The sequence below is a fragment of the Balaenoptera acutorostrata genome, chromosome 6 (genome assembly GCF_949987535.1).
Source record: "Balaenoptera acutorostrata chromosome 6, mBalAcu1.1, whole genome shotgun sequence".
NCBI lineage: Eukaryota > Metazoa > Chordata > Mammalia > Artiodactyla > Balaenopteridae > Balaenoptera > Balaenoptera acutorostrata.
In genome coordinates this window covers 40097168-40111284 of record NC_080069.1, presented here as the reverse complement: position 1 = coordinate 40111284, position 14117 = coordinate 40097168, and the positions used below count along the sequence as shown (strand labels likewise).

At 36.2% G+C, this 14117-nt stretch overlaps 1 protein-coding gene across 5 annotated transcripts in view; it reads left to right on the top strand.

Moving 5' to 3' along the window:
• NAA35 (N-alpha-acetyltransferase 35, NatC auxiliary subunit) overlaps nucleotides 1-14117 on the top strand; it is a 94482-nt gene that overhangs the window by 24673 nt on the left and 55692 nt on the right. For all 5 annotated transcript variants that reach the window (XM_057549299.1, XM_057549295.1, XM_057549298.1 and 2 more), the window contains 2 exons: nucleotides 13384-13450; nucleotides 13530-13573. In XM_057549299.1, the coding sequence (XP_057405282.1) occupies nucleotides 13384-13450; nucleotides 13530-13573 (111 nt within the window). The remainder of the gene's footprint in view (nucleotides 1-13383; nucleotides 13451-13529; nucleotides 13574-14117) is intronic.

Genomic DNA, 14117 nt, shown 5'->3' with positions numbered 1-14117 from the left:
CATACACAAGAAGATAACTAGGGTATTTGAGGGTCAGGGTATATACTTGTTTGTACTACTGGAATTTTTATTATATGCCTGTATTACTTTCTTTTTAAATAAACTAAAAAATTTTTTTATGATAGAAGTAATCAAATTTCTATATAGTCTCTGGATGAAGGACTTACTAAGAGATGGGAGAAATCCTAAAGGAAAGGACTAATAGGAAGAAAACTGATAGAAAAAATTCTTAGGAAAAATATAGACAACAAAATAATCAATTTTTGTGTATTAAGATCCCATTCAAATAAAGCATGACACTAAAACCCGAATGAATAAATGCGCAGTAAAATAAATACCTCATTCATAGAGGAAGGTTATCAAATGGCCATAATATTTTAAAAATTTAGGCTCAGTGTAATCCAAGAAAAACAAAATAATAATTAGTTCACTTTTCATCTACAAAGTTTTTAAAATGAGAATATTCAATGTTGGTAAGGATGCAATATGTTGGCACTTTTTTTTTTTTTTTTTTTTTTTTTTACTAGTGGGGGGTATGCATTAGCGTAGCTGTTTTGGAAAACAGTTTAGCAGTGTATATATCAAGAGTCTTAAACATATTGACACCATTTAAACTAGTTAGTTCACCTCTAGAACTCAGCCTTAAAGAAATTATTAGAAATGTGGATGCTTTATGCCCAAATGCATTAATCAGTGTTTTTAATAGTGAAAACTGGGATCAATCAAAATGCCACCATTAGGGTTATGGTTGAAATAAATTATGGTTAATTTATTACACATAATTGATTACGTGTAATGAATATATAGTGATCACAAAGTATTTAATATAATGGAAAAAGGCATACTTTAAAAGGTTAAGAAGGCAGCACACAATGTAATCAATTATGTAAAAATAAAGAAAACTGAAAAGAAACATAAACAAAAGTTAGCTCCTAGGCTGGAAAGATGATATTTTTCCTGTTTTGCTAAGCTTTTCAGATTTTCCAGATAAATTTGTCTCAGTTTTAATAATTAAAAAAAAAAATTGATCTTCTAGTAAAATCCTTAAGAGGCCTGGTAATGAATAAATAAGAACGACTTAAATAATTTGTTGTTTAATAGTTGGGTTGTGTAATAGTATTTTGTCTCTGCTTTGTTTTTACTCCTGAACTGGAGACGTTTTCAGTTGCCTAAAGATGTTTCTTTCTCAATATCTTGCTCACATGCAAATGGGAACCACAGTTCCCCCATCAGATGTCTTTTCCTCTTGGATTCTGTATCTTGTAAAATGGTGTCTTTAGTGTTATCTTTGATTACTTTTTTTAACCTCCGACATCCAGATCCTTTTACCTTGCAAGTGTCTTGAATCTGGGTACTGTTTTTTCTTCCCTCTCATTGTTCCTGCTTTAGTTCATGCCTCTGTCCGCTTTAGGTTAGGCTCCTGTGAGAGTTTCTGAACTCTACTTTCTGGCCTAGTCTTTTCCCTCTAGTCCATTCTCCACTTGACCATCAGTTTCTTAAAGGTAATCTGGTCATGTTCAGTTTTGCTCTTTGAAAGTTTTCACTAGGGTGTGTATTTTAATAAAAGTAATGATGCTTGTACATAGTATACAAAATCGAATAGCCCACAAGACTTATAATGAAAAAATTGTAGTGCTTTGCTCTTTCCTTATCCATTCATAATAATATTCAGTTCTTTTAGCTTTTTCTACTATCTACTTCTATGTTTCTGTATAATAGGCTTATATTCTAGTTTCTGGGTTTAAGGGTTTATCAGTTTTTAGCTATAGTATAGCAGCACATTTTTAGCATATGTTTAGCATTCATACATTACCTCCTCACTCCAAATAGTAGTTCACTTTGTGGTTAAATCATTCAATTCTGACATTATTGTGATTGTATATATATTAATGACATGAGCCAGAGTAGTGTATGCTTTTTTTTCCTCATACAAATTTTTTTTTTCTTGAAGGTAATAACTACCTATTCTTTTTGGTTTGCTTAGTTTTATGTGTACTTTTCCTTAATTCTTCTTTTCCCATTATTATTAAACACATCAGGTAATCTGTATATTTCATCATGTATATAAACATCTATATATATATATATATATCAGGTAATTTATAATTTTTGTTTTGAAATGCTCTTCTTGAACTTCTTTGTTCTCTAGCTTCAGGCTGGGTCAGTTGCTTTCTAGGCCCACTGCACAGCTGTCATCCCAGGTTTCTCTGCACCATTCTCCTGGGAATTCCATTTCCCTCTCTCTTTGTTAGATCCCTAGTTACCTGGATCTCGTGCCTTTATTGTTCTTAGTTTATTACTTTGTGCAGTGTCTCCAGTTTCTTCGGGGAGACAGGGAGGGAATTTTTCTTTGAGACCTTGCATGTCTGAAAATGTCTTCCCTGCCCTCACACCTGATTGATAGTTTGGCTGTAATGGATTTCTAGGCTGGAAAATGACTTCCTCAGCATTTTGAAGGCATTGTTCCACTGATTTGTAATCCCAGTGTTACCATCCTGATTCTTTATATGCGACTCATGTTTTCTCTTTAGAAGCATTTAGAATTTCTCTTTTTAATGACCATACCTTAGATTAGTCTTTGTAACTGCTTAATGATCTTTGAAGTTTAAAGCATCCCGTTCTTAGACCACCACCTCTGTTTCTAAATTACTTGTGTTCTGATTCCTAGAGTTCTTCACTCCTACTTGGACTTCAGTTTATTTATATCATCGTTTCATTGTTATTAACCTCTTGACCCTCTTTTCCAAATTTAAGTATCATCATCCTTTATTACAGTCATTCCATTGCATATACTTTCAGCTCCCTTCCTTTCTTGCCTTGTTATACCTCAATTCTAGTTGAATCTAACCCTTGGCCTACTCTGCCCTTAAACCTGCACATCTCAGTGTGACTGGAAAAAAATTCATTTCCACTGATTGGTCCTACTACCATTTCATCACCAGTAACTGCACGTAGGCCCTCCGTGCTCCCTAACAATCATTACATTTCCCTAGTTCATTCACTCCACTCCCCTCAAACTTCTAACACTTTGACCATCCTCACTTGAAGCAAATGACCTACCTTTCTATTGCACTGAATAAACAGAAGCAGTCTTCCCGCCTACTTGCATATGTGACCTCTTTTCTGCTGCCCTTCTGTTATGTAGATAAACTTTCTCTGCTTCTAAGAGTGATCCCTTCTGCTTGTGCCTTAGATTCCATACTCAGTCTTATATTCAAAGACATTGGTCTACCAATTCTCACCTTTATCCCTTGAGTAATGAATTTGCTGCTCTACTGGATCATTCCTATCAGCATACAAACATGCTTTATTCATGTTACTCAATCTCAAAAATACCATTTCATGGCATAGTCTTGTCCTTCAGCTTCTGCCCATATCTCAGTTCTTCTTTTCAGCCAGTATCCTTAAGAGGTGTTCATACCCACCGTCTCTGGTTCTCTCCTCTTTTCTCTGTTGAAACCACTCCAATCAGGCTTTGAACACGTGTTCCACCAAAATTGTGACATTATGGTCATCAAAGACCTCAGTGTTGCTAAATGCAGTGGTTAATGTTTGGTCTTAAACTTGACCTATCAGAAGATTTTGACATAGTTGATCACTCCATCTTTGAAACAGATTATTTTCTTGGCATTTAATATGTCCTTTATCCCTGGTTTCCCATCTCACTGGTTGTTCTTGTTTGTCGTCTCATTCTCTAAACCAGCAGTATCCAATAGGAATATAATGCAAGCCACATACATAATTTAAAATGTTCTAGTAACCATGGGTAAAATTAATTTTAATAACATTTATTTAGCCCAATATATCTAAAATAATACTTCAATATATAATCGGTTTAAAAATATTAATGACTCTAGCTGCATAGGGTATCCTGTGTGGAGGATACCAATCCATAGTACTATCACATCTGTTTTTTATTTAGTATTACTACCCACTTCTGTGGAAAGCTGGGCAAGACACTAATTGTAGGGTATTCTCTGCCTGCCACTGGACCTTAGAAGTGGGGGAAGAGACAATTTACAAAACAGGAAATGCATATGGCTTACAAAATTATGGGAAAAGAATTTTTTTAAACAACTCACTGATGATCCAAAAATGCATGTTAAAACTAGATATTTTTGGCCTGTGAAGTAAATGGGTATAAATGTGAGACAACCTGAAGCTTGCAACAGAGCAATAAAATGGACAGTTCTTTTTTTTTTAATCTTTATTTATTTATTTGGCCGTGCCGGGTCTTAGTTGTGGTATGCAGGATCTTTTAGTTGTGGCATGCAGGATCTACTTCCCTGACCAGGGATCAAACCCGGGCCCCCTGCATTGGGAGCGTGGAGTCTTAGCCACTGGACCACCAGGGAAGTCCCTAAAATGGATACTTCTTTTCACTGTTGGAGAGAGAATAAATTGGTCCAGATATTTTGGGGAAAAAATATTAATGAAATATTTTGAATTCTTTTTTTTTCTACTGAATATTCTCAATCTGGTATGTATTTTGCACTTACAGCACATCCCAGTTTGAACTAGTCTCATTTCAAGTGCTCGGTAGTTATGTGGCACACAGCTCTAAACATTGGTGTGACTCAGGCTCACTCTTTACACTTCTTTATCTATACTCTTGATGATCTCATGCAGTTTCGTATTTTTAAATTCTGTCTCTGCTAATGAGGCCAAATTTATATTCTTAACCTAGGCTTGTTCCCTAAATGTCATATTCATATACGCTGCTGCCTATTCTACATTCTCACTAGGATGTCACACATAACATTTCCAAAATGAAGCTGCTGGTTTTCCCCTTGCTTCCAACTTCTTTCTTCTGTAGTCTTCTCAATCTCAGCAAATGGAACTCCATTCTTCTAGTTGCGCAGACCAAAAACCTGGGCATCATCCTTAACTCTCTCTTTCTCCTGTACCCTGCATCTAAACCCTCAGGAAGTCCTTGGCAAACTACAGCCTGCAGACCAGCCCTGCTGCCTGTGTCTTTTATGGTCCTTGATCTAAGAATATTTTTTTTCCTTTTAAATGGTTACATTTATATAGTTATATAAGTGCCTACTCAGTATTCTCTGTTTTGCTACTTGGTCTGCAAAGCATAAAATATATATATTCTGGCCCTTTAAGAAAAAATTTGCCTATCCTTAATCTGTACTATCTATTTATTGATTTCATTAACATATGCTGGACATTGTGGCAAGTGCTGGGAATAAAATGATAGGCATATCACTTTGCTGTGCAGAGTGAGGATGGGAGTCTAAGAGCTTCTTTCTTAGACATCCAGCTTCTTATTCCTCTAGCCCCACATCTTTTTTTTTTTTTTTTTAATTTATTTATTTTATATTTGGCTGCGTTGGGTCTTTGTTGCTGCGCGCGGGCTTTCTCTAGTTGCGGCAAGCAGGGGCTACTTTTCGTTGCTGTGTGCAGGCTTCTCATTGCGGTGGCTTCTCTTGTTGTCCAATTACTTGGCATCTTCCAAAAATTGCCTTATGTGTCTTGAATGTTGTCTTCCATTCTCTTTGTCTTCTTTGTCCTTTGGAATTCAAACTTTTCATTCCTTTACTGATGTATAGTATGATTTCAAGAGGTGTAGAGGAAATACCACATTTAACCAAAAGTCCATTGTTTCTACTGCCTACATGATAAAATTCAAAACCCTTAGAGTATCTATTTTTATCATCTGGCCCCAACTTTATTACTCATTTTTTATTACTTCTTAATTTTTTTATTGAGTTATATGGCATACGACATTGTATAAGTTTAAGTAGTATAGCATATTGATTTGCTGCATTTATATTGCAAAATGATTGCCATAGTAGCATTAGCTAACACCTCTATTGTGTTACATAATTGTCATTTCTTCTAGTGTTGGGAACAATTAAAATGGAGTCTCTTAGCAAGTTTAATGTTTATAATAGTTTTGTTGTCTGTAATCACTGTACTGTATATTAGGTTTCTAGGACTTACTAATCTACTAGTTGCAAGTCTGTACCCTTAAACAACATCCCCCCAATTCCCCCACCCCTAGCCCCTGGTAAACACCATTTTACTCTCTGCTTTTACGATTTTGGTTTTTTTAGATTCCATGTATGAGAGAGATCATACAGTATTTGTCTTTCTCTGTCTGACTTAGCATAATGTCCTCAGGGTCCATTAAGGTTGCTGCAAATGGCAGAATTTCCTTTTTTTCTTATGGCTGCATATTATTCATTGTATAAATATACATCTTCTTTATCCATTCATTCATTGATGGACACTTAGGTTGTTTCCATACCTTGGCTATTGTGAATAATGCTGCAGTAAACATTAGAGTGCATGTCTCTTTGGTTACCTGTTTTCATTTCCTTTGGAGATACATATACCCATTAATGGGATTGCTGGATTGGGTGGTAGTTCTAATTTTAATTTTTTGGGTAACCTACATACTGTTCTCCACAGTGATTGAACCAGTTTACAGTCCCACTAACAGTGCACAAGGGTTCCCTTTTCTCCACATCCTAGCCAGCATTTGTTATCCCTTGTCTTTTTGATGATCACCATTCTTATGGGTGTGGGGTGATACTTCGTTGTGGTATTTATTACAGGCGTACCTCGGAGATATTGCCGGTATGGATCCAGGCCACCACAATAAAGCAAATATTGCGATAAAACGAGTCACACGAATTTTTTGTTTTCCCAGTGCATGTTAAAGTTATATTTACTATAGTGTACTCTATTAAGTGAAACAGCATTATGTCTAAAAAAACAGTGTACATACCTTAATTAAAAAATACTTTATTGCTAAAAAATGCTAACCATCATCTGACAACGCAGGGTTGCCACAAACCTTCAATTTGTTTTAAAAAAAATGCAGTATCTGCAAAGTGAAATAAAGTAAAATACAGTAAAATAAGGTATGCCTGCATACCTTTTTCTTCTCCCCTGGCATTTTATTCTTCAGCTGGTCCTATATGTTATTCTCTTTCATTATCCCATGCTTGTGCACAGGATGTTCCTTCTGACTCTTAGGCCTTTTCTCTTCTCCTTACCCTTTTAGGGCAGAGTCTTACTTAACTTTAAACTTGGATCCCAATCTCCTGACTTCCCCAGACTTCAGTTTTGTTCTCTGTTGTTCTTTAGCATGTTCTTCTGTCATAGCTAGTGTCTGTACATGCTGGTTTGCATAGAACAGTCCTGCCTGACACCTTTTGTCCTGGTATAATTATTACAGCATCCCCTCTTACCCTTAGTAGTATACCAGCTTGAATATGGATGTGATGTTTGGAGGTACTGCTTCATTTTGTGAACATGAAGTGACAGATGTAAAAATCTGAAAGCTTAGGATAGTGGAGCTGAAAGAAAGATTACTTTCTAATATTCTAATGTTCATGTTATTTGGCATGCTGTAAATCTGTATCACTTAAGTCAGTGTAGTTGGATTTTTCTCTTACTTGCAGCCAAGCATATTTCTAATACAACAGTAAATAAATGAAACTACAGAAGTTCTTGGCTTGTCTGGCAAAGAGTAAACACTATTATCCATTTGATGTATATCTTTCCAAGTATTTTTTATGATATGTACCCATGTGTATTTTACTTAACATGATGGAATTATGTAGACTGTTTGCAACTTGCATTTTCTCACAGAGTATAGAGAATAGATTTCTGCACATACCAGCACATGTAGGTAGATCTACCTCATTGTTTTTATTTGCATTGCATCGTGTTGAGAATACAGATTTTGAAGAACTATTTCTGGCATGAATCATCAAAGGATGCTCAAACTAGTAGACAAAAGTATAATGAGACACAGGACTTGTACCTAGCCTCAGTGTATCATCCCACAAGACATTTATTAATTACAAAAGGGAAAATGATAAGTTTAAAGTGTAGACACTTAGTATCTTAGCCAAGTGGCCAGAATTAACCACCAGTAATGGGATAAGTCAACACCATATGTGTCTCCAGATTCAGTGATCTAAGAAGGACACATCACTTCTGTGGTATTCCGGTCAAATATCCTATCAAATATTAAATTGATTTGAATTTTGGAAAAACATAAGACAAACCCATATTGAGGGACATACACAAAATAACTTTGGCTTGTACTGTTCTAAAATGTCAGGGCATGAAAGACAAGGACAAAAGAAATGTTCCAGATTAAAGAGACATCAGTTTCCTGATTTGATAATTGTACTGTGGTTTTGTAAGAGAATGATTTTTGTTTTTATAAAATCACACCGGCATTTATAGATAAAGGGGTATCATAGTCTGCAACCTAGTCTCAAAGGTTTCAGGGAAAAAAAATAGAGAATTATAATGTAAAATGTGGTTTAATGTTATCATTTGGGGAGTATGGGTGAAGGGAATATGGGACTTCTCTTTACTATTTTTGTAATCTGAATTTTTTTCAAAATAAAAGTTAGAAAAGCCTCTGGGGAGTGAGACCACATAAGTTTGTGTTCTTACTCTGTCGCTTACTAGCTCTGTGGTTTTTCGGAATTTAACCTTTCTATGCCTCAGTTTCCTCATTTATAAAATGTAGTTTATAAAAGTACCCACCTTAGAGCATTATTGTGAGGATTAACAAAGTTAATACAAGTAAAATGTTTAGAACAGTGCCTGGCACATGATAAGCACTTAATAACATTAGCTGCTCTTAGTAGTTGTAGGAGCAGCAGCAGCAGTAGTATTCCACTGTATGTACAGTAAATTACAAGCCACTTACTAATGGACATTTAAGTTGTTTCAAGTCCTAATCTGAATTATCTGTGCACATGTTTTACCCTTACTTGTACCCTTACTAGGTTACCCAGTATCTGGTCTGTGGTAGGTACTCAAATTTTAGTTGAATGAATCAGATTATTTTAGGAGCCCCTGAAATATTTATGCAAAGTATTTTATCTGTGAAATGAATGTTTAAAGCAGTAATAAATCACAACTGATACATTGTGACTATTAAGTTTTAGAAGGGGTTGAAACAGTTTTACTTTATTAGAATATTAGTACAATCAAGATTACTGCTTTGGTGAAATCACATTCAATTCTGATATTGGGTGTTCTGTTACAGTTATGATTGTAAATATTTACTATTCTAAATTTCTTTGCAAGGCTGCATTGTTTTAAATGCTGTGTTTTATAGAATGCTAAATATCCCTTATAATTTTCTGCAGCTATATCTTGGTAGTATTGTAAAGATATTGTAGAGTACAAGCGAAGAACATGGGCTTTATCTGTCAAGACATCTTACTTCTGTCCGTGGATAATAAGCTCTATAACTGCAGTGATAGTATTTTACCATTGTATCCCTGATATTTAGCCCATACCAGCCATCATAGGGTGCTCAGAAAATGATTTGTCCATTGCTCAGAAATGGACAAAATTTTTTCCCTACTAATTACTCACCTCACCTAAAATCTTGATATCAAGCATACTATCCTTTGATCCGTACCACTTACTTGGATTCCCCTATTCCTTCTGTCCTTTAGTGCCACAGAGACCTCCAATTCATAGATGCTGTCGCTTTAGTTTTCTCTGTTACTTTCCTCATGTTCTCATTTCCATGGCCCAGTTAGTGCTAAAATCGCTTTTCAAACACCCTTGCCCCTCTAATCTCATAATGTGTCACTTCTCTGGCAAAACCCCAACCACCTGCCTACTTGCTGCTTGCACCCAAACAACAGAAGGCAGCTAGGGAAAATTCACATCTGTGTGTCTGTTCTCACTTTAATTTTAGGACTGCAAGTCTCAGATGGGCACTCAACACTAGAGACAATCCTATCCTACAACACTTCCGTAGCAAACTTGCTTTTCCAGTCTCTAAGGTGACTTTTTCACACCTGTTACTTCTCAGACCTCCAGTGCCAACCCTCACTGTCAGCTTGCTTTCTACCTTAATGGGACATTAGATACAGTCAGATGTAATTAGAAGTATCCCATCTTCTCATTATCACAAATGCTAACCTGTTATGGTATCCACACACTCTGTTGTTGTTAAAATGAAAGTGTCCCTGTGACATTGTAAGCTCTCAGCCCCTCCACTGTGTTCTAGATTCTATCCCCTCCAGCCTACTGCAGTTAGTAACCCTTTGTATTGTGTTGCTGCTGTATCCTTCACTGCTAGATTATTCTTACTGGCATATAAACATGTTTTTATATGACTCAATTTAAAACCAAAACACCGCAGTTCCCTTGATCCCATGGCTCCTTATATCTACAGTCTCATTTCTCTGCTACCCTATATGTACCAAAAACTCCTTGAATGAGCTGTTAATATTGATTTATTTTACTTTCTCTTTCGTTCTCTTCTCACCCACACCAATTGGACATTCTTCTACCACTACACAGAAACTGGTCTTAGCAAGGTCCTTAATGATACCCGTCTTGCTAAATCCAATGTTCTCACTCCTCCCTCTTCAGCCTGTTGGCTTCATTAGACTCAACTGACCACTTTTTGAAATACTTTCTTCTTCCTATTATGACAGTCTGTTGGATTTCTTTCTTTCTCACTGGTTAGTCCATTTCCTGTGCTTGCTCCTGTAGATCTCCAGTTCTCTTGGGCTCTCCCTGGGTTGATTTCCTCTAGTTCTGTGGCTTTTAATACCAACTATAAGCTGATGAAGTCCAAATTGATATCTCTAATCCTGACTTCCTCCTCTGACTTTCAGACTCAAGCAGGTGCCTTCCTGAAATCTTCCCTTGGATGACCAAAGGAATTACAAACTTAATATAGTTAAAATTGTACTCCATTTCTGCCCTTAAACCTGCTCCTCCCAGACTGCCCCATCTGAGTAAATGGCATCATAATTTACCAGTTGCTCAGACCACAAAACCCTTGATTGTACTACAGTTTACCTCATATTCAGTTCTTCAGCACATCATGTTGGCTTTACCTTTTAAATATATCCTGATTTCAACAACTTCTCATCATTTCTGGTTATCATATCAGTCCCATTCACCATCAACTGCTGCTTGGACTGTTGGGTGGTATCCAGTATCTGGTCTCTCTGGGTTTACTTTGATTTTTGTCCTCCTCAAGTCCACAGAGTTTCAGTAGTGATATTTTAATGGCAGCATCTGTTGACATAACTCTTCTGCTTCAGACCTCCAATGACTTAGATTAAGTTCTTGTTACTGAGGTTTGTATTTATTACACAGACCTGTGATAGTCTCCCAGATGAATGCTTTTCCTTAGACTCTTCTTGGCAAACTTAAGGGTCCACAGATAGGGCTTACAGGTTTTTTTTTTCCCCCCCATTTTCTTTTTTCTACACAGTGTTGGGCTACTTAATTTTTTAAAACTTGGTAACATTAAAAAATCTGATGATTTTACATTAAATTAGGTTTTTCTGAAAACCTAGGAGACCGTACCACACTAGTGCTGTATTCATTCATGGCCCCAAGAGGGTAAGCAGCGGCCTACTTCCTTTAGATGACGTGTATGTTCTCTCATTTGCCACAGTCTCCACCACTCCTCAGTATAACTTGTAACCAGCCTGATGTTCTTAGTAAGGTTAACGGCCAAATGGCCCCTGCCCTGAAGTAGCTCATCAATCCTTCAACAAATAGGTTTGAACAGTACTCTGTGCCAAGCACTATTCTAAGCCCTAGAGATAAAGCATGAATACAACGAAGCCCTGAGCTCAGAGTTTATGCATTCCTTGGGACAAATAGTCAATGTGTAAGTAAACAAATTACATATATAATGTCAGGTGGTGACAAGTTCTGTGAAGAAAAGTAAAGTAGGGGAAGGGGATATAAAGTTGCGGAGGGTGCTATTTTAGAGAGAACGCATAGGGTAAACCCTCGTATGAGAAACTGACATTGAAACAGAGGCTGAAATATAGTAAGGGATGGAGCTTTGTAAATCTTTTGAAGAAAATCAGTTTGGGGAGGGGGGTTCAGCGGGTACAGAGGTCCTGAGAAGAGTATGTGTTTGATATGCTTGAAGGACAACAAGAAGGCCTGTGTGATTGCAGTGCAGTGAACATGGAGATGAGTGGTAGGTAGGAAATGGGGTTGGAGAGGGAGACCAGGGCCACATGATGGAGGGCCTTAGAGGCCATGGGGGAATTTGGAATTTTACTGTGAGGAGGGAAATTCCTGAAAGGTTTTGAGTAGAAAGTGACATGAAATGGCTTATCTTAAAACAATCTCTTTGGCTTTTGGTGGTGAATAAATTATATAGCAGACAGTTGTGGAAGGTGGGGGACCTGTCTGGAGACAGTTATAGAAGTGAGAGATGGTGGATCCTTGAACTGGAGAAAGCTGTGAAAGGAGTCAGACTTGGTGATTAGAATTTGAAGATAGATCCTACAGTGTTTTCTGATGGATCTGATATGGGTTTCGGGAAAACAAGATGACTTGAAATGCAGGTTTTCAGCCTGAGTAAAGGGATGGGGGTGCCTTTTAGCAATGTGGTAAACACTAGGAGAGTTCCTATTTAGACATGTATAATTTGAGAATCCTGTTTGATGTCCAAGTAGAGATAGAGTATAAACTTCATCTGGAGGGTAAGTTTATAGCTCTGTAATACAACCTGAGACTTTTGAAAGACCCAATCCTGTGAGGCATACAATTCTCCTGAGTTCTTTGAGACGAGAGACATTGTTTGTACTTCTATCTGTTTGTCAGATATAGTACCTGACGTGAATTGCATGCTTACTGATGTTTTTAAGAGTCCAGAAATTTCACTATAGTTCTGGCCACTGCTGTGAATATCTGTTATTTCATTATGTTAGGCTTTTATATACATTTTTATAAGAATCGTAATGTGGCAGAAACACTCCTTTAATAGAGCTTCTAACTGCTTAGCTGAAATCAGCCAGATATTATTAAACTCTTCATAGTGAATCCATTAAACCACTTAATTTGCTAATATCTCATCAGTGTTTTAAACGATTTTGAGAGTGGCAATCCATGTATGAATCATTTTTTTACTTTACAATGGGCAGAAGCGGGAATGTGGTTTTGCTGTCACTAAGTAATTCTCTTTGAGAAGACTTATTAACCTTTTAGCCTAACAGTGTGTAAAATGACATAATAAGTTTTGAAGAGTCTTGTTTAAATTTTGCAAATAGTAATTATTACATATTTACTGTTCACCTGTGAATGTGAGAATTCTTTGTAAGTGGGAATTATTTGTGATATTATCATAAGCATTATTTTGCAAATGAACATATTAAATGCAAGTATGCTTAAATAGCCTAAGGACAGCAATTGAAATTAAGGGGACAGAGACAATATTAGAATGTGGTGTTTTAATGGTATGCCTGTAAAGAAAGCTTGGGTGTATGATAGCAATATTTAGGGTGATATTCCATTACTGTTTTCTTATTAGCAAATAGTGATTTTCTAAGAAATGTAATGAAAGGTTTTGCTACTATTCAAGGGCCTAATTATTGCTTTTCTGTATAGGAAGATTTTCAGTCAATGACTTATGGATTTAAAATGGCCAACAGTGTGACAGATCTTCGAGTTACAGGTAAAACCATTTATAAATATAATTCACAAATTTTACATTTGGATTTGTTTCCTTTTAAAATCATTGTCTCTCTTTCTAGGCATGCTAAAAGATGTGGAGGATGACATGCAAAGAAGAGTAAAGGTATATATTTTTTTCTCTTTTCTTTGGTATAGGATGTTTATATTCTTCTAAATGTCAGGTTAACTTTAGTTAATTACAAATAGCTAGTGTAGGTAGGACCACCAACTTTCTTTATATATGCCGTACCTTTTTTTGGTAATGAATTAGAACACTGCTAGAGGGGTTTCTGGTAAATTAGTGTTACTTTCAAGTGTTGAAAATTTAACCCTTTCAAATTTTTTCAATTTTTTGCCAGTGTTTTAAAATTTTAGTATGCTATTTTAAGAATAGCATAAGATTCTAGAATTTTAAATTCCTCAAAGGTAAGGACTACCTTCTTCACCTTTGTATCATTAATAGTTAAGGCAGTGTCTAGAACGTAGCAGAAGAGCTCAGTAAATGGAAGTTCCTCAAATCTGATAAAAGCCTTCTTTGAATGACATCCTTTGGCCAGATGATCCTGATGATTTTGTTCTCATAGAAATTAAAAATGAAAAAAAGTTACATTTCTACTGTTTTTTATACCTGTATAACACAGCATGGTTGTCAAAGCAATTTTACATTA